Source organism: Lolium perenne, chromosome 5, assembly GCF_019359855.2.
Source record: "Lolium perenne isolate Kyuss_39 chromosome 5, Kyuss_2.0, whole genome shotgun sequence".
NCBI lineage: Eukaryota > Viridiplantae > Streptophyta > Magnoliopsida > Poales > Poaceae > Lolium > Lolium perenne.
The window spans coordinates 170028137-170052710 of record NC_067248.2 but is presented as its reverse complement, the minus strand read 5'-3'; the positions used below and the strand labels follow the sequence as shown (position 1 = coordinate 170052710).

General features: G+C 44.2%; 1 protein-coding gene across 1 annotated transcript; it reads left to right on the top strand.

Annotated features, from left to right (window-relative positions):
- The first annotated feature begins 15524 nt into the window (after positions 1 to 15524).
- On the top strand, positions 15525 to 17660 carry LOC127300588 (ubiquitin-conjugating enzyme E2 5A). Its single transcript, XM_051330720.2, has 3 exons — positions 15525 to 15664; positions 16478 to 16695; positions 17061 to 17660. The coding sequence occupies exons 2-3, from the start codon at positions 16480 to 16482 to the stop codon at positions 17289 to 17291; spliced, it is 447 nt and encodes a 148-aa protein (XP_051186680.1). The 5' UTR covers positions 15525 to 15664; positions 16478 to 16479; the 3' UTR covers positions 17292 to 17660.
- The last annotated feature ends 6914 nt before the right edge of the window (positions 17661 to 24574 follow it).

Sequence of the window (24574 nt, the reverse complement as noted above, 5' to 3'; positions counted from 1 at the left end):
TCCCAAGTGGACTCCCCCTTAGGGGGCCGGCCACCCCCCACATGGGAGGTGGAAATCCCACCTTTTGGTGGGAGTCCTAGTTGGGCTAGGTTTCCCCTCTTATGGAAGGTTTTTGGTTCGGGTCTTATTCGAAGACTTGGACACCAACACTTGGGGATCCACCTATATAATGAGGGGCCAAGGGAGGGGGCCGGCCACCCCAAGACCACAAGCTGGCCGCCCCATTGAAGTGGCCGGCCACCCCCTCCCAAACCCTAGCCGCCCCCCTCTCCTCCATATCTCCCGCGTAGCTTAGCGAAGCTCCGCCGGACTTCTTCACCGCCACCAACACCACGCCGTCGTGCTGTCAGATTCAAGAGGAGCTACTACTTCCGCTGCCCGCTGGAATGGGGAGGTGGATGTCGTCTTCATCAACAACCGAACGTGTGACCGAGTACGGAGGTGCTGCCCGTTCGTGGCGCCGGAACCGATCGTGATCAAGATCTTCTACGCGCTTTTGCAAGCGGCAAGTGATCGTCTACCGCAGCAACAAGAGCCTCATCTTGTAGGCTTTGGAATCTCTTCAAGGGTGAGACTCGATACCCCCTCGTTGCTACCGTCTTCTAGATTGCATCTTGGCTTGGATTGCGTGTTCGACGTAGGAAATTTTTTGTTTTCTATGCAACGTTATCCTACAGTGGTATCAGAGCCGTGTCTATGCATAGATGGTTGCACGAGTAGAACACAATGGTTTGTGGGCGTTGATGCTCTTGTTATCTTTAGTTTGAGTACTTTGCATCTTTATGGCATAGTGGGATGAAGCGGCTCGGACTAACTTTACATGACCGCGTTCATGAGACTTGTTCCTCGTTCGACATGCAACTTGTATTGCATAAGAGGCTTTGCGGGTGTCTGTCTCTCCTACTATAGTAAAGATTCAATTTACTCTTCTATTGAAAACATTAGTATCAACGTTGTGGTTCATGTTCGTAGGTAGATTAGATCTCTCGAAACCCTAAACCACGTAAAATATGCAAACCAAATTAGAGACGTCTAACTTGTTTTTGCAGGTTTGGTGATGTGATATGGCCATAATGTGATGATGAATATGTATGAGATGATCATTATTGTATTGTGGCAACCGGCAGGAGCCTTATGGTTGTCTTTAAATTTCATGTTGAGTAGTATTTCAAAGTAGTTGTAATAGTTGCTACATGGAGGACAATCATGAAGACGGCGCCATTGACCTTGACGCTACGCCAACGATGATGGAGATCATGCCCGAAGATGATGGTGATCATGTCCGTGCTTTGGAGATGAAGATCAAAGGCGCAAAGACAAAAGGGCCATATCATATCACATATGAACTGCATGTGATGTTAATCCTTTTATGCATCTTATTTTGCTTAGATCGCGACGGTAGCATTATAAGATGATCCCTCACTAAAATCTCAAGATAATAAAGTGTTCATCCTTAGTAGCACCGTTGCCAAGACTTGTCGTTTCGAAGCATCTCGTGATGATCGGGTGTGATAGAATCAACAAGTGCACACAACGGGTGCAAGACAGTTTTGCACATGCGGATACTAAGGTGGCCTTGACGAGCCTAGCATGTACAGACATGGTCTCGGAACACGTGATACCGAAAGGTAGAGCATGAATCATATGGTTGATATGATGAACACTTTGAGTGTTCGCCATTGAAGTCACACCTTTTCTCGTGATGATCGGGCTTAGGTGCGGTGGATTTGGTTCGTGTGATCACTAAGACAATGCGAGGGATATTGTTTTGAGTGGGAGTTCACCTAGATTTTTAATTATGTTGAATTAAAATTTGAACTCAATTTGTCATAAACTTAGTCTAAACTATTGCAAATATATGTTGTAGAGATGGCGTCCCCAATCAATTTTAATCAGTTCCTAGAGAAAGAGAAACTTAAGAGCAACGGTAGCAACTTCACCGACTGGTTCCGTCATGTGAGGATCTTCCTCTCTGGCGGAAATCTGCAATTTGTGCTTGATGCACCGCTAGGTGACCCTCTTGCAGAAGATGAAACCGATGAAGTAAAAGCTGTTTACGCGACTCAGAAAACTCGGTACTCTCAAGTTCAGTGTGCCATCCTGTGCAGTCTGGACTCCGATCTTCAGAATCGTTTTGAGCACCATGATCCTCATGAGTTGATGATTGTGATGAAAGCTATCTTCGAGACTCATGCGGCGATGGAATGCTATGAAGCATCGAAACATTTCTTCACTGTATGATGGAAGAAGGCAGCTCCGTTAGTGAGCACATGCTCGCCATGACCGGGCATGCGAAGAAACTCGTTGACTTGGGAATAGTGATTCCTAACAGATCGGGGATTAATCGTGTCCTTCAATCACTGCCACCAAGTTACAAGAACTTTGTGATGAACTACAATATGCAGAACATGAACAAGGAGTTACCTGAACTCTTTGGCATGCTAAAAGCTGCTGAGATTGAGATCAAGAAAGAGCACCAAGTGTTGATGGTCAAACAAGACCACCAGTTTCAAGAAACAGGGCAAGTCTAAGGGAAAATTCAAGAAGGGTGGCAAGAAAGCTGCCACGCCTCCTATGAAACCTAAGAACGGCCCTAAGCCTGATGCTGAGTGCTATTACTGCAAGGAGAAGGGACACTGGAAGCGTAATTGCTCCAAGTATCTGGCTGATCTGAAGAGCGGCCTTGTCAAGAAGAAGAAAGAAGGTATGTCAGATATACATGTTATAGATGTTTATCTCACTGGTTCTCGTTCTAGTACCTGGGTATTTGATACTGGTTCGGTTGCTCATATCTGTAACTCGAAACAGGAACTAAAGAATAAACGAAGACTACTGAAAGATGAAGTGACGATGTGCGTTGGAAATGGATCCAAAGTCGATGTGATCGATGTCGGCACACTTCCTCTACATCTACCTTCGGGATTAGTTTTAAGCCTAAATAATTGTTATTTTGTACCCGCGTTGAGCATGAACATTATATCTGGATCTTGTTTAATGCAAGACGGTTATTCATTCAAGTCTGAGAATAATGGTTGTTCTATTTTTATGAATAATATCTTTTATGGTCAAGCACCACAAAAGAATGGCTTATTTCTGTTAGATCTCGATAGTAGTGATACGCATATACATAACATTGATGCTAAGCGAATTAAATTGAATGATAATTCTACTTATATGTGGCACGGTCGTCTTGGTCATATTGGAGTGAAACGCATGAAGAAACTCCATACTGATGGATTACTTGAATCACTTGACTTTGAGTCACTTGATAGATGCGAAGCATGTCTAATGGAAAAAATGACAAAGACTCCATTTTCTGGTATGATGGAGCGAGCTACTGACTTATTGGAAATCATACATACCGATGTATGTGGACCAATGAGCGTAGCATCGCGCGGTGGTTATCGTTATGTTCTAACCTTCACAGATGATCTGAGTAGATATGGGTATATCTATTTCATGAAACATAAATCCGAAACTTTCGAGAAGTTTAAGGAATTTCAAAGTGAAGTAGAAAATCAACGTAACAAGAAGATCAAATTTCTACGATCAGATCGTGGAGGTGAATATCTGAGTTATGAGTTTGGCATGCATTTAAAGAAATGCGGAATACTTTCACAATTGACACCGCCGGGAACACCTCAACGAAACGGTGTGTCCGAACGTCGTAATCGAACTCTCTTAGATATGGTTCGTAGTATGATGTCTCTTACTGATTTGCCGTTATCATTTTGGAGTTATGCATTAGAGACAGCCGCATTCACTTTAAATAGAGCACCATCAAAATCCGTAGAAACGACACCGTATGAATTATGGTTTAATAAGAAACCTAAGCTGTCGTTCCTGAAAGTTTGGGGTTGCGAAGCCTATGTAAAGAAGTTACAACCGGACAAGCTAGAACCCAAAGCGGAGAAATGCGTCTTCATAGGATACCCTAAGGAAACTATAGGGTACACTTTCTATCACAGATCCGAAGGCAAAATCTTTGTTGCTAAGAACGGAACCTTTCTTGAGAAAGAATTTCTCACTAAAGAAGTGACTGGAAGAAAAGTAGAACTCGATGAGATTGATGAATCTATACTCGTTGATCGCAGTAGCGCAGATGCGAAGTTGTACCTGTACCGCCTACACCGGCAACAGAGGAAGCTAATGATAATGATCATGAAACTTCGAACGAGGAAACTACTGAACCTCGCAGATCGACAAGGGAACGTGCCACTCCTGATTGGTATGATCCTTGTCTAAATGTCATGATTGTGGATAACAATGATGAGGACCCCGCGACGTATGAAGAAGCGATGATGAGCCCGTATTCCAACAAATGGCAAGAAGCCATGAAATCCGAAATGGGATCCATGTATGATAACAAAGTATGGACTTTGGTAGACTTACCTGATAGCCGAAAGGCTGTCGAGAATAAATGGATCTTCAAGAGAAAAACAGATGCAGATGGTAATATTACTGTCTATAAAGCTCGACTTGTCGCAAAGGGTTTCCGACAAATTCAAGGAGTTGACTACGATGAGACTTTCTCACCTGTAGCGAAGCTAAAATCTGTGAGGATTTTGTTAGCAATAGCTGCATTTTTCGATTATGAGATTTGGCAGATGGATGTCAAAACGGCGTTCCTTAATGGAGACATTGAGGAAGAGTTGTATATGGTACAACCCAAAGGTTTTGTCGATCCTAAAAATGCTGACAAAGTATGCAAACTTCAGCGTTCAATCTATGGACTGAAGCAAGCATCAAGAAGTTGGAACCGACGCTTTGATAAGGTGATCAAAGACTTCGGGTTTATACAGTGTCATGGAGAGGCCTGTATTTACAAGAAAGTGAGTGGGAGCTCAGAGCATTCCTGATATTATATGTAGATGACATATTATTGATCGGGAATGATATAGAACTATTAAGCAGTGTTAAAGGTTATTTGAATAATAGTTTTTCAATGAAAGACCTTGGTGAAGCATCGTATATATTAGGCATCAAGATTTATAGAGATAGATCAAGATGCCTAATAGGGCTATCACAAAGTACATATCTGGACAAGATTCTAAAGAAGTTTAGAATGGACGAAAGTAAGAAAGGGTTCTTACCTATGTTACTGTGCAAGGTATTGAGTAAGACTCAAGGACCGGCTACGAGCAGAAGAAAGAGAAAGGATGAGTAATATCCCCTATGCCTCGGCGATGGGATCTATCATGTATGCCATGCTATGTACTAGACTGGATATAGCACATGCCGTTAGTTTGACTAGCAGATATCAAAGTGATCCAGAATGGAACACTCGGACAGCGGTCAAGAATATCCTGAAGTACTTGAAAAGAACTAAGGATATGTTTCTTTGTTATGGAGGTGACCAAGAGCTCGTTGTAAACGGTTACACCGATGCAAGTTGGAACACTGATCCTGATGACTCTAAGTCACAATCTGGGTACGTGTTTATATTGAATGGTGCTGCGAAGCTGAGCAAGCTCGAAGCGTGCACGGTGGCGAAGTCTTCAACAGAATCGAGTACATAGCGGCTTCAGAGGCTTCATCAGAAGCGGTATGGATGAAGAGGTTCATTGTAGAGCTCGGTGTGGTTCCTAGTGCATTGGACCCATTAATCATTTACTGTGATAACATGGGTGCCATCGCCAATGCACAAGAGCCAAGGTCACACAAGAGGCTGAAGCATATCAAGCTGCGTTACCACTCGATTCGCGAGTACATCGAAGATGGAGAAGTAAAGATTTGCAAAGTACACACTGATCTGAATGTAGCAGATCCGTTGACTAAAGCTCTCCCTAGGGCAAAGCATGACCAACACCAGAATGCCATGGGTGTTAGGTATATTACAATGTAATCTAGATTATTGACTCTAGTGCAAGTGGGAGACTGAAGGAGATATGCCCTAGAGGCAATAATAAAGTGGTTATTATTTATATCTTTATGTTTATGATAAATGTTTATATATCATGCTAGAATTGTATTAACCGAAACATTAGTACATGTGTGATATGTAGACAAACAAGAAGTCCCTAGTATGCCTCTTAAACTAGCTTGTTGATTAATGGATGATTAGTTTCATAATCATGAACATTGGATGTTATTAATAACAAGGTTATGTCATTGTATGAATGATGTAATGGACACACCCAATTAAGCGTAGCATAAGATCTCGTCATTAAGTTATTTGCTATAAGCTTTCGATACATAGTTACCTAGTCCTTATGACCATGAGATCATGTAAATCACTTATACCGGAAAGGTACTTTGATTACACCAAACACCACTCGCGTAAATGGGTGGCTATAAAGGTGGGATTAAGTATCCGGAAAGTATGAGTTGAGGCATATGGATCAACAAAGTGGGATTTGTCCATCCCGATGACGGATAGATATACTCTGGGCCCTCTCGGTGGAATGTCGTCTAATGTCTTGCAAGCATATGAATGAGTTCATAAGAGACCACATACCACGGTACGAGTAAAGATTACTTGTCAGGAGACGAGGTTGAACAAGGTATAGAGTGATACCGAAGATCAAACCTCGGACAAGTAAAATATCGCGAGACAAAGGGAATTGGTAATATATGTGAATGGTTCATTCGATCACTAAAGTCATCGTTGAATATGTGGGAGCCATTATGGATCTCCAGATCCCGCTATTGGTTATTGGTCGGAGTGAGTACTCAACCATGTCCGCATAGTTCACGAACCGTAGGGTGACACACTTAAAGTTGGATGTTGAAATGGTAGTACTTGAATATGGAATGAAGTTCGAATATTTGTTCGGAGTCCCGGATGAGATCCCGGACATCACGAGGAGTTCCGGAATGGTCCGGAGAATAAGATTCATATATAGGATGTCATTTTATGTGAATTAAAATGTCGCGGAAGGTTCTATGGAAGGTTCTAGAAGGTTCTAGAAAAGTCCGGAAGAAACCACCAAGGAAGGTGGAGTCCACATGGGACTCCACCTCCATGGCCGGCCAGCCCTAGGTGGGGAGGAGTCCCAAGTGGACTCCCCCTTAGGGGGCCGGCCACCCCCCACATGGGAGGTGGAAATCCCACCTTTTGGTGGGAGTCCTAGTTGGGCTAGGTTTCCCCTCTTATGGAAGGTTTTGGTTCGGGTCTTATTCGAAGACTTGGACACCAACACTTGGGGATCCACCTATATAATGAGGGGCCAAGGGAGGGGGCCGGCCACCCCAAGACCACAAGCTGGCCGCCCCATTGAAGTGGCCGGCCACCCCCTCCCAAACCCTAGCCGCCCCCCTCTCCTCCATATCTCCCGCGTAGCTTAGCGAAGCTCCGCCGGACTTCTTCACCGCCACCGACACCACGCCGTCGTGCTGTCAGATTCAAGAGGAGCTACTACTTCCGCTGCCCGCTGGAACGGGGAGGTGGACGTCGTCTTCATCAACAACCGAACGTGTGACCGAGTACGGAGGTGCTGCCCGTTCGTGGCGCCGGAACCGATCGTGATCAAGATCTTCTACGCGCTTTTGCAAGCGGCAAGTGATCGTCTACCGCAGCAACAAGAGCCTCATCTTGTAGGCTTTGGAATCTCTTCAAGGGTGAGACTCGATACCCCCTCGTTGCTACCGTCTTCTAGATTGCATCTTGGCTTGGATTGCGTGTTCGACGTAGGAAAATTTTTGTTTTCTATGCAACGTTATCCTACATGATCCCTCCCTCTCCCTCATCCGCAAATCTTGCAATGATGATGCCTCGCTCCGGTGTGACAGGCTTCCCCATGGAGTTGCGCGGCGATGTTAATGTTTCGTTGGTGTACCTCATCCACCTCTGATATTGATTCAGATGTGTGTGAGTGAGTGCGCGCGTGTGCGCGCGCGCACCTCCATTTGCTTCAGTTGCAACAACCCCCCTCCGTGTACCTTTTCTTGGGGTTTCACCCTTCCTTGTGAAAAATTTAAGAGTACAGGTGCGAGACTCTGTATTCTCCCCATGACCGCTTAAAAAAATACGTGCAATTTATGATTCTTCTTTTCTTATTTTGATATTCTGACCTAGATTCGTTGATCCATCTCCTTGTTTACTCTCTAGCTTGCTCGTTCCTTCTTTTGATACGATTATTAACCATTTTATATTGGCTAATGGAACAATTTATATTTTAGTTTTCTTCTGTAATGTGGCATCCCTTTGCTTGAACATGTAACATTTGAAAAAAAATCGATAAAACATATATAAATTCCAAACATATATCAATTACACCCTGCCTCTACAACATCATAGTTTCAATCACTAGTCCAGACAAAAAGGATGCATACATCCAAAAGAAAATGAAAAGAAAATGAAAAAATGCCTCAACGAAGTGATTAGAGAATAGCGAAGCTTCACAAAAACTACCACCACCGAAGTCCATACCCAGAGTTAAAAAAGGCTCTCCAAGAACGACGCATCAAAGAAAAGAACAATGCTCAAACACCGTCGTCAATGATCATAGAACATGGGGTTTCACCTCGAAGAAAGTCTGATGGAACTCCAGACAATGCCTTCAACCAGGAGACGTATAGAGATACGCCTTTGACAGGTACAACCTGGTACGATCGACCTAGGGTTTTCACATGTAAATCGAGACGTGGTGCCCAAAGAGCACCAATAAGAACGAAGCCTTCTTGTTTTGTTGACCCTTCTTTCCAAGACTGCAGCGAAACACGATCATCTGGCTTACATTCTTCACCACAGCCAAACTTGCCTTCATCATCATCAATTGTAATCTTGAACTAAACATGATCCATCAAGATCCACTGGTCATCCGGTGCAACCATTTTCATATTCATCGTGATTGTTAGCTAGCACCACGGCAATTGCAGTTAAAGATATTGTCGCGTACCAGATGGTGCTTACAAAAGTGGACCCTTGATGACAAGTCCATAACTGCAATGGTGATGGCAGTAACAGCTGACCCATTCCAATTTCCAGCGCTGAGATCTGACGGTAGAGAGCCACCCCGACCCAACAAAGGAATGCATACCACATGTGGCATGTGTTGAGGATGATCTCGCTCAGCGCTCCACTAGCACTTACAAACGTGATCCACCATCATGAAGACCAGGAGAGCTTTCATTGGCAGCTGCCGATGTCTGGAACCCACCTTGCCCCTAGGCAGCGTGGCCACCGAGCCAGGTCGAGTCGGCGACCTCGGAGATAGACCAGTGACAATGGGGAGGGCAGACTGCCAATGCTTTAAGAGAAAACCGGGCAGGGGCATCCCGCTGCCACTGTCCTCATTCCTCTGTTGTATGACCTATTAGGAAGGGGCGCGAGGGGTTTTCAGGCTCAATCGTCAGGTATCTAAAATGGAAATATCATCATCTTGATTGGACCTCATTGTATAAGTAGCTATGTTTCTATTTATTCATATGGCGGTTGTAGTAAACTAGTTCTCGGTCCCATTAGTTATCCGGCTACTTTGGAATTATACTTGCCAACTATTATTCCTTTTCTAATGATTTTATTTTATATGTACTTTAATTATTAGTACATTTGTAGTTTAATTATTATATATTTAATGAAAAGATAAAACAATATTTTGACCATTGTAGTTGTGATAGGTGAGGTATTTGATTTTGTGATCATGTTCCTATCAAAGTATAGGTGAGGTATTTGATTTTGTGATCATGTTCCTATCAAAGTTTTCTAGCAGCTCATTTCCCTTTTTGTGTTTTTGTTTTCCCTAGATCTTAGAGTGCATTCCACTAATCAGATTTTCGTCAAATTTGTTAGAAAGTGGGTTTCTCAGGTCAAATTCTAGGTGTAAATTATAATGCACAATATTTTGGGAGATTTTCTACCTAGTACTCATGCCTTGAAATGTTTGCATTTTGGCAGGCTAATACATCTGATGGCAACATTCTTCTAAGTAGGTACATATTGAGATACCAGGTTCATATGGCAACTCATATTGTTTCCAATGTTTTACTGAAGTTTTCAACAACAAAAACAGTCGTTCTTTTTTAGTCGCTTGGCCCAGAAGATAGTACTGCCTTGCGCTTGAAGCTTGCAAACTCCAGCAATGGTGATGGGAATTTCTTTTACGAAAAGAAGCACAGCCCCCTAGTCTCTGCCGCGAGAAGTGGTGTAGCTGACAACTTGTTTCCCATAGCCTCTCATTCCCACTTGCTTTCACCTAACATAAATAAGCCAATTAACAACGTCTTGAGTTCTGCTTAGAGGATATTTGAGCCTACACTATCAACTTTTGGGAGGGTGCTTCGATCCTCTTCGAATATATAACCCGGAGATAACACGTTTCCTCACCCACAAACTCAGAGGTTGATTAACTGGGTCTCAACAGGTGGTAGTTGAGATATTATGTTGGTGTAGTTGGTGCAGTGTGTAAATTGTAGGTGGGTGAGTATGGTGATAAAAATATGTGTATGATGATAAAATATGTGGAATCTAATTAACCATAAAATATATCGTGGCATCTTAATTAGGATGGAAATGCATACATGATGTAAGGTTCTACCGATAGACTAAGGTGAATGCATGATTCATTTGCTGTATCGTCGTAAGTGGGTACACTGTGTTCATCTTACCATCCGTCCAATTCGTGCATCTATCCTGCGTTATTTGTTATGGCCCACAATTATTTATTTAACCGTCTTATTTCCAGCCCTACGGCCATGTGTTCTATTTTCCACTCAACCAAATCTGTCATTTTCCAGTCACCTCGCTCCTCCGTCCTTGATTAGTTGGTTTTGCCACTGCGGTTGTATTGACTAGGAGCAATAAAAAAAAACTACTAGTACTTTGTGGATATGAGTGCGTAGAAGCCACCGCCAATGGATTGTTTGTATGTACATGGTTTCTCGGGTTCTCTCAAACTTCCTTTTCTTCACTCTCTTATGATGTCTTCTTATTCATTATTTTTTCTGGTCTAGCTGTTAGTGGAAATTGTATTCTTCATAGTCCATTAATAATAGCCACACTGGCCTGCATGATCGTCCGCTTGCATGCGCGCTCGGCTTCACCGACCGGGAGCTGATGTAGATGCGCTCGTCTGCTTATCCATTAGCGATCCATCGGTCACATTGACCACGAATATGGAGACTAGTGTAGCATCTGGGGGAACAGCATGGACACGGTGCCAGACGGAGGAACCTACAGCGACATGGATGTCAATGCAGGTGGGAAATTTCCATCCGCCAGAGTGTGCGGTTTGGGGAATTCGGGGTGGTTGGCATCTCCCTTTTTAGTTTTCCTTGTTTAGCTATAGGAAGTAGGATTGTAAAATATGAGAAGTTTGCCATTAAATTTTCTCATTTTTCTTATACTTTTGGGGCAGGACACTTTTATCAATACACTTGGATCTGCTTCCCCCCCCCCCCCCCCCCAACCAACTCCTAAAATAGTTTTTAAAGGTTATGGGCAACCACATGAACTTTGTTAGAGATGCTTTAAGGCATGTACAATGCTATGTGCTTAGGAGAGTGTTTACAAAAATAAACCAGTCTTTTTTTCTCAAGCATTGGTGCTTATTTGTACAAGAAAGGTGCTAGTTAGGTATATGTTTAGTATAATTAAGCACTAGCGCTTACAAAAATCAGGTTATTTTGCTAATCACTTATTTATGCATTTCCCATTGTACGTACCTTAAGAAGCCTATTATGAGCGAGTGAACTAGACGAGGAAGAGTGTTGCATGCAGAATATTTGACTTTGTCAATGTTATTTCTTACGGAACCATTTAATTGTTCGCTTACAGATAATGAAGTGGAAAGTACACCCCTCACAGCTTCCGAGAGAGAGGCAAAGGAAGATGCTAATGAAAAAGTCGCAAAGTTGCATCAAGATTTAGAGTCTAAACAGGCACAACGAGCAAAGGTAAAACATATTCAAGAAGGGGCTAGAAACAAAAAAAAAATCACCTTGTGGCAAATGCAAAATATCGATGGCAATTTTCCACCTCAAACAAGTCGAGGAAACATTTGGCAAGAAAACATTAGAAATTTTATCACAGAATTTTACAAGATGATGATTGGGGTGCCGGTCCAAAACCACAATAGGTTGAGTCATAGACCATTGATACACCGCAAATTCTCAAGGGGAAAAGGAAGTGTATGATGCAAATGGAAAAAAATTATAGCTCTGAAACTAGATGGGTTTCCTGCAAAGTTTTACCAAACTTTGTTTTGAAATTATTAAGCAAGATCTAATGAATATGTTCCAGAATACCGAGTGAGGGGAATTAGTTCCCTTTTTGCTTAATTATGGCACTATTATCTTGATTTCCAAAAAAGAAAATGCAATTCAAATCCAACAATACAGAACAATATGTCTGTTGAATGTAAGCTCTAATATTTTCACAAACATCGACACTAATATTCTGGAATATAGCAATTACACCAACACAAACTGCTTTCATGCCATGGAGGCATATACTGGTTGTGTTACAAAAAAAATAGATTTTGAAAAGGTATATGGTAAGGCTAAGTGGTCATTTTTGCAGCAGGTCATGCGCATGAAGTGTTTTGACCCTAAATGGTGTCAATGGATAGATCATTTTCGTAGTCGGTGGATTCTCGGTATTAAGCTAAATGATAACATAGATCGTACTTCCAAAAAAAAATGTTTGACGGAACGTAACCAGCATTACATATGTTTTTTAATCTATTTGCATATATGTTAGCAATTTTTTTGAGGAATAATGTTAGAAATTTTAATTACATGGCTAAAGAGGACTGTCATTGATGGTTTAATATCATATTTAGTTGATGCTGGCATACCGAGACTGCATTTTCAGAACCGGCAGACACCTGCTCCCGGCGGAACTCCAAATCTTATTGGTCCACGTCAGAGTGGGGTCAAAATAATGGCAGGCTATTTTTTTAGGTAAAGTTGAAAATTAATGGGTATAGATACCTGGCCACATGCAGGTGACATAAAAACCACCCATGACCCACGTCCTCTCCCACGGACTGAGATCTGGTGCCTTGCTTCAGACAAGGCACAAATGAACAGTCAGTGGCGAAAGACGAAAAAAAATTAAGGTTAGGCGAAATTTTAAACGTAAAAAAATGGCGCAAAAAAATAAACTGTCTCGACACATTAATAGTTTTATGACGGTAAGAATAGTCACTCAGTACTGTGATAATAGCAACATGTTCAAATAAAAGTCGGCGGGATTCGCTTAGGAAGAAGCCGCCAGGATAGGGCATTAGGCGGCGCAATGAGAAATCGACGAGGACGGTGGCCGGAAGGTGGTATCCCGTCTGCCATCGCGGCGTTGGCGATCGGTACTCCGATCACGTCGAAGACGAAAAGGCAGGTGGAGGCGGCTCGTTTCCTACGAGAGTGCGGTCGGTTTTCCTGGACCTACGCGATCAGGCTATAGGGGATCGTGTATACGCTCGCTAGTTCGCTCCCTTGCTAGTCCGGCCGATCAATTCAGCCCAGCTAGGTATGTAGCAGGACTAGCAGCCCAGTTCGGTTTATTCGGTCCATTTCTTCTTTTCCCTTCTCATTTTTCTTCAGAAACGGACAGAATTTGTACAAAACTGATTGTATGTCTATAGATGCATATGTATATGCAATTTTTTGCAAAAAATCAAGGTAGGGCATCTGCCATACCTTGCCCAAAGGGGAGCTCCGCCCCTGTGAACAGTACCATACCTTGCTGTGTTGGACGTTGGATCAAAAATGGATGAACAAGATTTGAGTCCCTCTCCCACCTACCACCGCGGCAGCGCGGGACGGAGGTGGCGGCTGCGTGCAGCGGCGACGGTCAGAGCTCGGCCGAGAAGGTGTCGGGCGGCTGGGCGGCGGCGCCCGGGACTGGGCCGCACGAGTGAGCTGAGGCAGACGGCGAGCCCCGATGCCTGCTCGCGAGCACGCACGCCATGACCGCAGCATCGTCGTCGCCGCCGTTTGCGAGCACGCTGCATGCGTTCGCCACGCCGCCCCTCCCAGCGCGCCCGCCGCGACCGCCATGGCCACCGCGACGTCGTTGCCGCGCGCTATTCGTGAGCACGCCCGCGAGCACGCATGGCTGCCGCGTCGTCGTCGCATGTGCAGAAGTTTCGACATCCTTTTTCGACTTCGGAATATAGACAAATTTCGACATCCTTTTTCGAAATTTAGAACCGGCGCCCTGACATGGTGCAGAGGCGGCGGCAGGCGATGCAACATGGCAGAATATGCGGCAGAGTGGCTGGGATGCGGTCTCTGTGAGCAACGGGAGAAGCGGCACCACTGTGGCTCCAGATGCGCCCATGACGGAAAAGAAGGCCATGTCGGTACGCAACAGGTTGAGACTCGTTGAGTGCGCGGCCACCTTCGCCGGCGGAACCTTCCTACAGCGGGCGGAATACCCGTTACGCCACCCGGGTTTCCTTCACCTGCGGTCCAATACAGCGCTGCCGCCCCGGCTCCTTGCGCTGGCCGACCAGACAAGGAAGCCGCATTCACCAACGCCCGCTGGGATCGATGGAGTTTACAGGAGAGAGAAGAAAACGATTTGAAGAAGACAGCCGGAAGGAGAGAGAGAAAAATGATTTGGGGAAGACGTCTAACACTTTAACCTGCTTTAACTTCCTCTGTCCCGATGGATCCCACTCTGTGTATTCATACCTGTATTTGTTGATTGCCCTTAAACAAAATGCCACCGCTGTTGCAGGGCCCACTCTCCCTCAGCCAATGAGAAAACGATTTCAGCCCGGTGCATGTGCCGCCCGGTTCATCTCAGCGTTTTCGCTTGCACTATGCGGACGTAACTATCTTTTATATGGAGCACGATTTAGAAAAAAAGACGTTCAATATGCAGACGATACACATGCCTCATTTTTTAGTCGAGTTGTCTCAACATTTTTGCTCCTAATTGTGCGGTAATGACTTTTGGTGATTGCACGAGTGTGCAAGCTCTGATGGACCACCACCCTAAAGTCTAACCACTTTGGTGATTCTTTTCTATATTAGCTATTAGCTACGTAGCCCTCCCGTTGTCTATGGTGTCTCCACCCTCGCGATCGTAACCACTACATGGATGTCTTCTCCCTCCCTTTCATCATCGTCCCTAGTCTAAGGCTTTGTTTGATTAATCCTCTACTCAAGAGAATTTGAGGGGACTAGAGAAAATTTTAACTTAGATAGGATTTAATGCACCTCAATCCACGTCCATCCCATCCAATTCATAGAAACTAAACAAGGCCTAAAAATTTCGCCACTAGCTCCACCGCGACTTGAACTAGTCTGTAGAAGCCTCCTCCCTCAGCTCCATGGTCTCCGCTTTGCACTTCCCTTGAACAAGGTTATGGTCGACCGCGTTAAAAAACAAGCACTAGTCCATATAACAAATGGTCAGATGGAATAATATACCTGATTAATATAGCGTAAAATAAGAGGAAGCCAACCATGGATAACATATAGTACCATTGAAAATGAAACTTCAACGGCCCCAAGAAAATTTAGAAGAAACTGCTTATACTTCAGCCACAGACAGGTGGGCCACTTGAAGCTTGAACTAAAAGATTCCCCAACGGCCAATAGCACAAGAGGAGAGAGTAGCGACGAGCCGACGACTCCGATCCTTTCTAGGCCGCCCTGGACGCCGGCCTATAATCCCACCTGCTCCATCCCAATCATTTCTGCTAATCGATTCATTCATCTAATCTTCTTCGGAGGAGAGACTAATCCATAGCTGTTCTCAACCCTGCAGGTAATCATGTCAATCTGCTGCCCCGCTCGTGTCTATTTTTGCTCCGCTGAATTCGTCTTGCTATAGTCGGGGAAACTTATTCGTTGTACTTTGTTCTTCACTCGTCGTTGCCATATCTCTCCACAAGATGCGGGTTGGCTAGTTAGGACTTAGGACGGATTGGGCGAAGCGGATTCAGGAGTTTTGTGCTGTTCGTCTGAGAATGCCAGATTCGTGCTGGCCAAACTTTCGATAGGATCGCTTTCCGATTGGGGTTGACTTTCGGGGTTAAAAGGTAACAGACAGAGTGGTCGCATTCCTGACCAAATTTTGGGTGGTTAATTTGGTCTTCAATCGGCCGCAAGTAGAAGAAAGCATCATGAAACCAATTAGGTTCTGTCTCTGGAACTAGCCACGGATAAACGTATTCCGCATCATTGACAGTCGTTTTAGGTTCTTCCTTTGCTGGTGCAGTTATGTATCAACATCTATGGCTTCTCTCCATCTGTGTCTAGGAAACTTCTCACAATTGCGTTGGCATAGCATTGAGGGTGCGATGAACTGTAGATGCTTATTTATGGAACGGAAGGTGTGGGTAAAGAGAGAAGATTATGAATGAATTCGTAGATATGTCAGAAATTCTGATCGAGTATAAAGAGATTTTATCGTCAGTCATCTGTCACATACGGTACTCCGCATTTTAATGCTCTTGTGTAAATACACATTGTTGTTTCGTTCATCGTGTTCTTCTTTTAAGAACTTCAACTCTCTGTACCTGGAAGTGTTATGCACTTTTGATTGTTGTTTTCATCACTACTTGTTTTGTTTATCCAGATATGGCCAACAAAAGGATTCAGAAGGAGCTCATGGATTTGCAGAAGGATCCACCGACATCCTGCAGCGCTGGGCCTGCAGGAGCGGATCTATTCCACTGGCAGGCCATGATCATGGGCCCTAGTGACAGCCCCTACGCAGGAGGGATTTTCTTTGTCAACATCCATTTTCCTCCGGACTACCCCTTTAAGCCTCCAAAAGTGAATTTTGAAACAAAGGTTAGCTGGTCTTTCTACTTTATAGAGTGTATCATTTCATTATTTGTCGACTAATAACTACTGATTTTATCATGGTTACTCTCTACTCTCTAGCCTTGGCCTGTTATTAATTTACTAGTGAGTGACTGTACCTTTGAGAAATTCAAGATGAACAGGTTCCATTCTTAAATCAAATCTTGTTGTAAAATTAGTTCATTATCAACGAGCAATTTCAGTTAGATTTTCACGCTACATAAGTGTTACATATTTACATGGCGATGCTATGCAGATAATTAGGCAAATGCTGAATGAAACCTGAATCTTACAAAGTTACAGTAATTCAGCTGATGAAGCTACCTCTATCATTGTATTTATCGACATCGCAGGTGTATCACCCAAACATCAACTCCAGCGGCAGCATCTGCCTAGACATCCTCAAGGAGCAGTGGAGCCCTGCGCTAACCATATCGAAGGTCCTGCTCTCTATCAGCTCTCTGCTCACCGACCCCAACCCAGACGACCCGCTCGTCCCGGAGATCGCGCATCTCTACAAGAACCAGAGATCCCGCTACGAGGAGACCGCGAGTGCCTGGACCCAGAAGTATGCCATGGGCTGATCCCTATGTGTTCCTCACCACCGGAGCCTTCCTGCCATCGCAAAAACCATTATGCAATGTCAGGAACTTGTATGCCGAACTGCTTTCCCGCCTAATGATGATACCCCATAGACATCATATGGTGCCGATGCTCATCGCGACTCTCTCTGAACATGTGTGTACAGTAGTCAAAACCAATACATCTCTGCATTCTGTGTCCGAACTTGAGGTGTATACCCTGAAAGAGCGTCTGTAGTCGCGACATTTGTGTGTACTCTCTCGCGCTGTCCAGAAACTAGTCATACATGTATGTATCAAGACAGAACATTTCAAGACAAAAAAATGTATTTCAAGACGGAACATTTCAATAATTTCTGGTGTTTTGGTTTATTTGTCGAGTTCTCCTTTCATTTGTTGAAGATGGTGTTTTGAAGGCAGTCGATGCAGCTTTGATGCTCAATCATGTGCGATCTAGCGGCCCTTGTTAATTGCGAGCGGCTGCAGTATATGACCCCCCTCAGTTCAGTGTTCTTGCTTCAGCCACTGCTTTCCTGTGACACTCTGATCATGACAGGTGATGAGAGTATTTGACAATCAGCCAACGATGACACTGGCTTGTTGCTGAAAAATGGCCTTGGTCTGTCTTGTTCCTAAAATTAGGCAAACATGCATCTCAGACCCTCACTGATAGCTTCAGTCCAAAACTGCTTTGTGGTGCATATGCTTTGTTGGCTTCCTTCTGCAGAAGCACTAGAAAGTCACGGCCTGGACATTCTTTCTTTGGGAGGATAGGAAGACAACAGTTTGCCTATTAGGTCACGTCAGTTCTCGTGTGTAGTTTGTCAGTACGAATGGCAGAGACAATATTAGAATGGTAATCAGGTAAGTAATTAACCATATAAGGATTCTAGGTGTAGATCGTTGATGTTAACTTGTAATTGAGCAGTGTGCAGGTGAACACGAGCAAGCACGAAGTGGATTTGGGTGGAAGGATGGCTCGTCCGACCCAAGGTTCTATTCATGGCGGAACCACCTCGGGTTCCGTCCATGGGACGCCACGCGTCGACCTCCACCCCACAGCCACCAAGGACTTCCACGGCCACGTGCCCGTACGCCACCGCTCCGCCGCCCAGATGGGCTTAGCCTCGAAGCCAAGCTCGGTATCGCTCTCCCCGCTTCCTTGTCGCCGCGGAGTTTCCCGGAGGCGCCTGACGCTGGTGCCGTTCGGCGATGATGGAGGAGAGGTTCCGGAGGGTTGCGGCGAGGTTCAAGGCCTGGCGCGACAAGGCGGCGGGCGGGGGAAGGGAGCTGACGGCCGCGGCTTCCCCTCCGCGAACTCGGAGCCAGATCCATGGCGATCCGGGGGCGGCCTACCTCTTGCTGGAGTGGGCGAGGCGCGGGCCGAGGAAGAAGCAGCGTGCGGTGCTCGATCTGCGGCGGATTCGGGACATCATGATATCAATCTCTGCATCGGCTCGTTTGGGCCGATTCCGATCGAAATCGCGCCGCACATGAGCTTCATCGTCTCCAGGAGGTTCTCGAGCTCGTCAGGCAGCTCCGACGAAGCGGGGGCCGCCACCCTCTGGCATGGCCCCTGCGGTGGTGAAGCCTGGTCCGAAGAAGAGATCCCTGAGCAAAATCCTCCGAGACAAGCTCAAGGGCAAGGAGGAGGCGTCGTCCACAATTCCGCGCAGCGCCATGAGGGCCTCCTGCAAGCCAATTCGGCGTGCTGGGCAGCGAGGCTATCCCATGCGTCCTCTATCTCCCCTTTCCATGGCGATGGTCGAAGCAAATCGCCAAATGCCGCCAATGTGGGAGCCGATCTACGAAGCGAAAGGGGGTTCACACAGGGATCGTGCGGCAGCAACCTCGTTGTGTGTTTTCAGCTACCAAACCTTGCTGATGGAGAAGACTCTGCAAGTTTTGGTGGCAGAGAAGAAGGAGGGTTGAGGCTTCAGCCTCAATGACATGCTTTTGGAGTTTTTGCTAGCAACATAGTGTGTGGGCATCTAGCCGTTGACAAGATACCAAGGGTAAAAGTGAGAGACCACTTTTGAAACACTTTTGGCTCGGAGGTGGATGAGGTGGAAAGCTTCTACAAGCAGCTATGGCATATTTCATGGCATCCTACCAAACCACCAGGGCAGAGACGTCCTTGTATAAAAAGGGGTGAACCTAGGGTTTGCGTCTCCCCCTTCAAGCCACCGCCACCACTTCCTTCTGATCGTCCAGGTCTGTATGTGCTTCAAGTTGAGGATCCTGATCTAGAAGAGGGTTTGACCATGGAAGATCGAGGGAGAGGTCGCGGTCGTGGCAACAGTGGAAGAGGAGATCGACAACAACAACAGAATCAATAGTTTAAACCTGAAATCAACCACATGCAGGCTTTCCCCTATCCTCCACAAGCACCATATGGGCTCATGCCTGGTGCTATGCCTCCACCATGGTTTGGTGGACCGTTCCCTCCTTATCCACAGCAACCTTTTGGTATGCAGCCAAATCAGTGGGTAAATCCCCAACATAATGGTGGCCAGGAGTAGTAGGCAGCTGGAGACTATGGTCGTAGGAACAAGAATCAACATGGTAGATTCCAACAGAAGAAAATAGGGCATGTTCAGGTTGAGGCTGATGGGTCTAGTTCTTCGAATTATGCTGATGCTATCTGTGAAGGTTGTGGAGAACCAGGTCACTTGAAGGCTGCTTGCTCAAAGAATGCATGTTGTTTTATCTGTGAAGCCAGTAATCACTCAGTGGATGCTTGCCCAGTTCTCAAAAGGTCTCATCAGATTGCAAGTTACATAGGAAGCTCTGCAACTGGTCTAGGCTTCTATCACATTGAGGCACCTGTGGTCAGTGTTAATCCTATCAGCTCGACAAGGAACTGTGGTGTTGTGACTACTGAGGATGGAGAAATCAGCATAGAGGATCTAGCTAGGGAGTTCTCCAACATCTACAAGACAAATTGGCCATGGAAATTAGATAACTTGGTGATTGGTCATACTTGGTGAAATTCCCTCCCCATATCCCTGTGGAACAAGTGATTGGATACCCCAGGTTTGGATTAGCTAAGGAATGTGTTACCGTTTTAGTCATCAAGTGGTTTGATGACCTAGAGCCTGTTGAGACTCTGACTGAGACTTGGATTCAAGTTAGGGGCCTGCTTCCTCCATGGTGTGAGTGGAATATCATTGACCAAGCTGTCTCAGTTTCTGGCTTGCTGAAAAAAGTGGACTGACAAAGCATCTTCAGAAACTGTGCAGAGGTGGTTAGAGTGGAAATACTTTGTAGAGATCCCAACAGAATCCATTCTGGTAGATTGTTCAACATCCATGGGAAACTCTTTCAGCTGCAATTTACTGCTAAGATTCCTAATGCACCTGGGATACAGAGAGATGTAGTTACAGGACAAGATGGCAGTAATGCAGGAGGTGGACCTAGTTCTGGAAGAAATGGTATGGACATTGATGGAAGATCTGAAGAAAATAGGAATAACATAAACTCACAATCTAGGGGAGGCTTGATACGTTTCCAACGTATCGATAATTTCTTATGTTCCATGCTACTTTATTGATGATACCTACATGTTTTATACATACTTTATGTCATATTTATGCATTTTCTGGCACTAACCTATTAACAAGATGCCGAAGAGCCAGTTGTTGTTTTCTGCAGTTTTTGGTTTCAGAAATCCTAGTAAGGAAATATTCTCGGAATTGGACGAAATCAACGCCCATGATCTTATTTTTCCACGAAGCTTCCAGAAGTCCGGAGAGGAAACGAAGTGGGGCGACGAGGTGCCCACACAACAGGGCGGCGCGGCCCAGGTGCTGGCCGCGCGGCCCTGGCGTGTGGGGCCCTCGTGGCGCCCCCTGACCTACCCTTCCGCCTATTTAAGCCTTCGTCGAGAATAATTCCAGTACCGAGAGCCACGATACGGAAAACCTTCCAGAGACGCCACCGCCGCCAATCCCATCTCGGGGGATTCAGGAGATCGCCTCCGGCACCCTGCCGGAGGGGGGGAATCATCTCCCGGAGGAATCTACACCGCCATGGTCGCCTCCGGAGTGATGTGTGAGTAGTTCACCCCTGGACTATGGGTCCATAGCAGTAGCTAGATGGTTGTCTTCTGCTAATTGTGCTATCATTGTTGGATCTTGTGAGCTGCCTAACATGATCAAGATCATCTATCTGTAATACTATATGTTGTGTTTGTTGGGATCCGACGAATAGTGAATGCTATGTTATGTTGATTATCAATCTATCATCTACGTGTTGTTTATGATCTTGCATGCTCTCCGTTGCTAGTAGAGGCTCTGGCCAAGTTTTTGGTTGTAACTCCAAGAGGGAGTATTTATGCTCGATAGTGGGTTCATGCCTCCATTAAATCTGGGACAGCGACAGAAAGTTCTAAGGTTGTGGATGTGTTGTTGCCACTAGGGATAAAACATCAATGCTATGTCTAAGGATATATTTGTTGATTACATTACGCACCATACTTAATGCAATTTCTGTTGTTTGCAACTTAATACTGGAGGGGGTTCGGATGATAACCTGAAGGTGGACTTTTTAGGCATAGATGCATGCTGGATAGCGGTCTATGTACTTTGTCGTAATGCCCAATTAAATCTCACACTACTCATCATAACATGTATGTGCATGGTCATGCCCTCTCTATTTGTCAATTGCCCAACTGTAATTTGTTCACCCAACATGCTTATTCTTATGGGAGAGACACCTCTAGTGAACTGTGGACCCCGGTCCATTCTTTTACATCGAATACAATCTACTGCAATACTCGTTCTACTGTTCTCTGCAAACATCATCATCCACACTATACATCTAATCGTTTGTTACAGCAAGCCGGTGAGATTGACAACCTCACTGTTACGTTGGGACAAAGTACTTCGGTTGTGTTGTGCAGGTTCCACGTTGGCGCCGGAATCCCTGGTGTTGCGCCGCACTACACTCCGCCGCCATCAACCTTCAACGTGCTTCTTGGCTCCTACTGGTTCGATAAACCTTGGTTTCTTACTGAGGGAAAACTTGTCGCTGTACGCATCACACCTTCCTCTTGGGGTTCCCAACGGGCACGTCGACTGCGTGCTAGCATCAAGGCTTTTCTGGCACCGTTGCCGGGGAGATCAAGACACGCTACAAGGGGAGTTTCCACTTCCAATCTCTTTACTTTGTTTTTGTCTTGCTTTATTTTATTTAGTACTTTGTTTGCTGCATTATATCAAAACACAAAAAAATTAGTTGCTAGCTTTACTTTATTTACTGTCTTGTTTACAATCTCCATATTGAAAACACAAAAAAAATTAGTTACTTGCATTTACTTTATCTAGTTTGCTTTATTTACTATTGCTAAAATGGGTACTCCTAAAAATACTAAGTTGTGTGACTTCACAACCACAAATAATAATGATTTCTTATGCACACCTATTGCTCCACCTGCTACTACAGCAGAATTCTTTGAAATTAAACCTGCTTTACTGAATCTTGTTATGAGAGCAATTTTCTGGTGTTAGTTCTGATGATGTTGCTGCCCATCTCACTAATTTTGTTGAACTATGTGAAATGCAAAAGTACAAGGATGTAGATAGTGACATTATAAAATTAAAATTGTTTCCTTTCTCATTAAGAGGAAGAGCTAAAGATTGGTTGCTATCTCTGCCTAAGAATAGTATTGATTCATGGACTAAATACAAGGATGCTTTTATTGGTAGATATTATCCTCCTGCTAAAATTATATCTTTGAGAAGTAGCATAATGAATTTTAAACAATTGGATAATGATCATGTTGCCCAAGCTTGGGAAAGAATGAAATCTTTGGTTAAAAATTGCCCAACCCATGGACTGACTACTTGGATGATCATCCAAACCTTTTATGCAGGACCGAATTTTTCTTCGCGGAACTTATTGGATTCAGCTGCTGGAGGTACCTTTATGTCCATCACTCTAGGCGCCGCAACAAAGCTTCTTGATAATATGATGATTAATTACTCTGAATGGCACACGGAAAGAGCTCCACAAGGTAAGAAGGTAAATTACGTCAAGAAACCTCTTCCTTGAGTGATAAGATTGATGCTATTATGTCTATGCTTGTGAATGGTAGGACAAATGTTGATCCTAATAATGTTCCTTTAGCTTCATTGGTTGCCCAAGAAGAACATGTTGATGTGAACTTCATTAAAAATAATAATTTCAACAACAATGCTTATCGGAACAATTCTAGTAATAACTATAGGCCATATCCTTATAATAATGGTAACGGTTATGGTAATTCTTATGGGAATTCTTACAACAATAATAGGAATACACCACCTGGACTTAAAGCCATTCTTAAAGAATTTATTAGTACACAAACTGCTTTTAACAAATCTGTTGAAGAAAAGCTTGGGAAAATTGATACACTTGCTTCTAAAGTCGATAGTCTTGCTGCTGATGTTGATCTTTTGAAATCGAAAGTTATGCCTAATGAATATAAAGATATTAAGTCATTTTCTACAGCAAACACCATCCAAGTTAGAATTAATGAGAATATAAGATTGATGGCCGAATTGCGTGCTAGGTGGGAGAAAGAACAAAATGTTAAAGAAGACAATGTAGTTAAAGTTTGGACTATTACCACCACTAACAATGCTAATACTTCACATGTTGCTGCACCTTCTACTATTAATGGTAAAAGAATTGGTGTTGGCAATGTTTCCACTTCTAATGCAAAGCGTGAAAAACTGCCTGAAACTGCTAAAACTGCCTCTGATAAAACTGCTGAAATTTTTTCTAATGTTGGGGATAATGATCCCATTGCTTTAGATCATAATGGTTTAGATTTTAATGATTGTCACATCTCTGAAGTTATAAAGTTCTTACAAAAACTTGCTAAAAGTCCTAATGCTAGTGCTATAAATTTGGCCTTTACAAAACATATTACAAATGCTCTCATAAAAGCTAGAGAAGAGAAATTAAATCGTGAAGCTTCTATTCCTAGGAAGCTAGAGGATGGTTGGGAGCCCATCATTAAGATGAAGGTTAATGACTTTGATTGTAATGCTTTATGTGATCTTGGTTTATGTATTTCTGTTATGCCTAAGAAAATCTATAATATGCTTGACTTGCCACCATTGAAAAATTGTTATTTGGATGTTAATCTTGCTGATAATTCTACAAAGAAACCTTTGGGGGGAGTTGATAATGTTCGCATTACGGTTAACAATAACCTTGTCCCCGTTGATTTTGTTGTCTTGGATATTGAATGGAATGCATCTTGTCCCATTATATTGGGAAGACCTTTTCTTCGAACT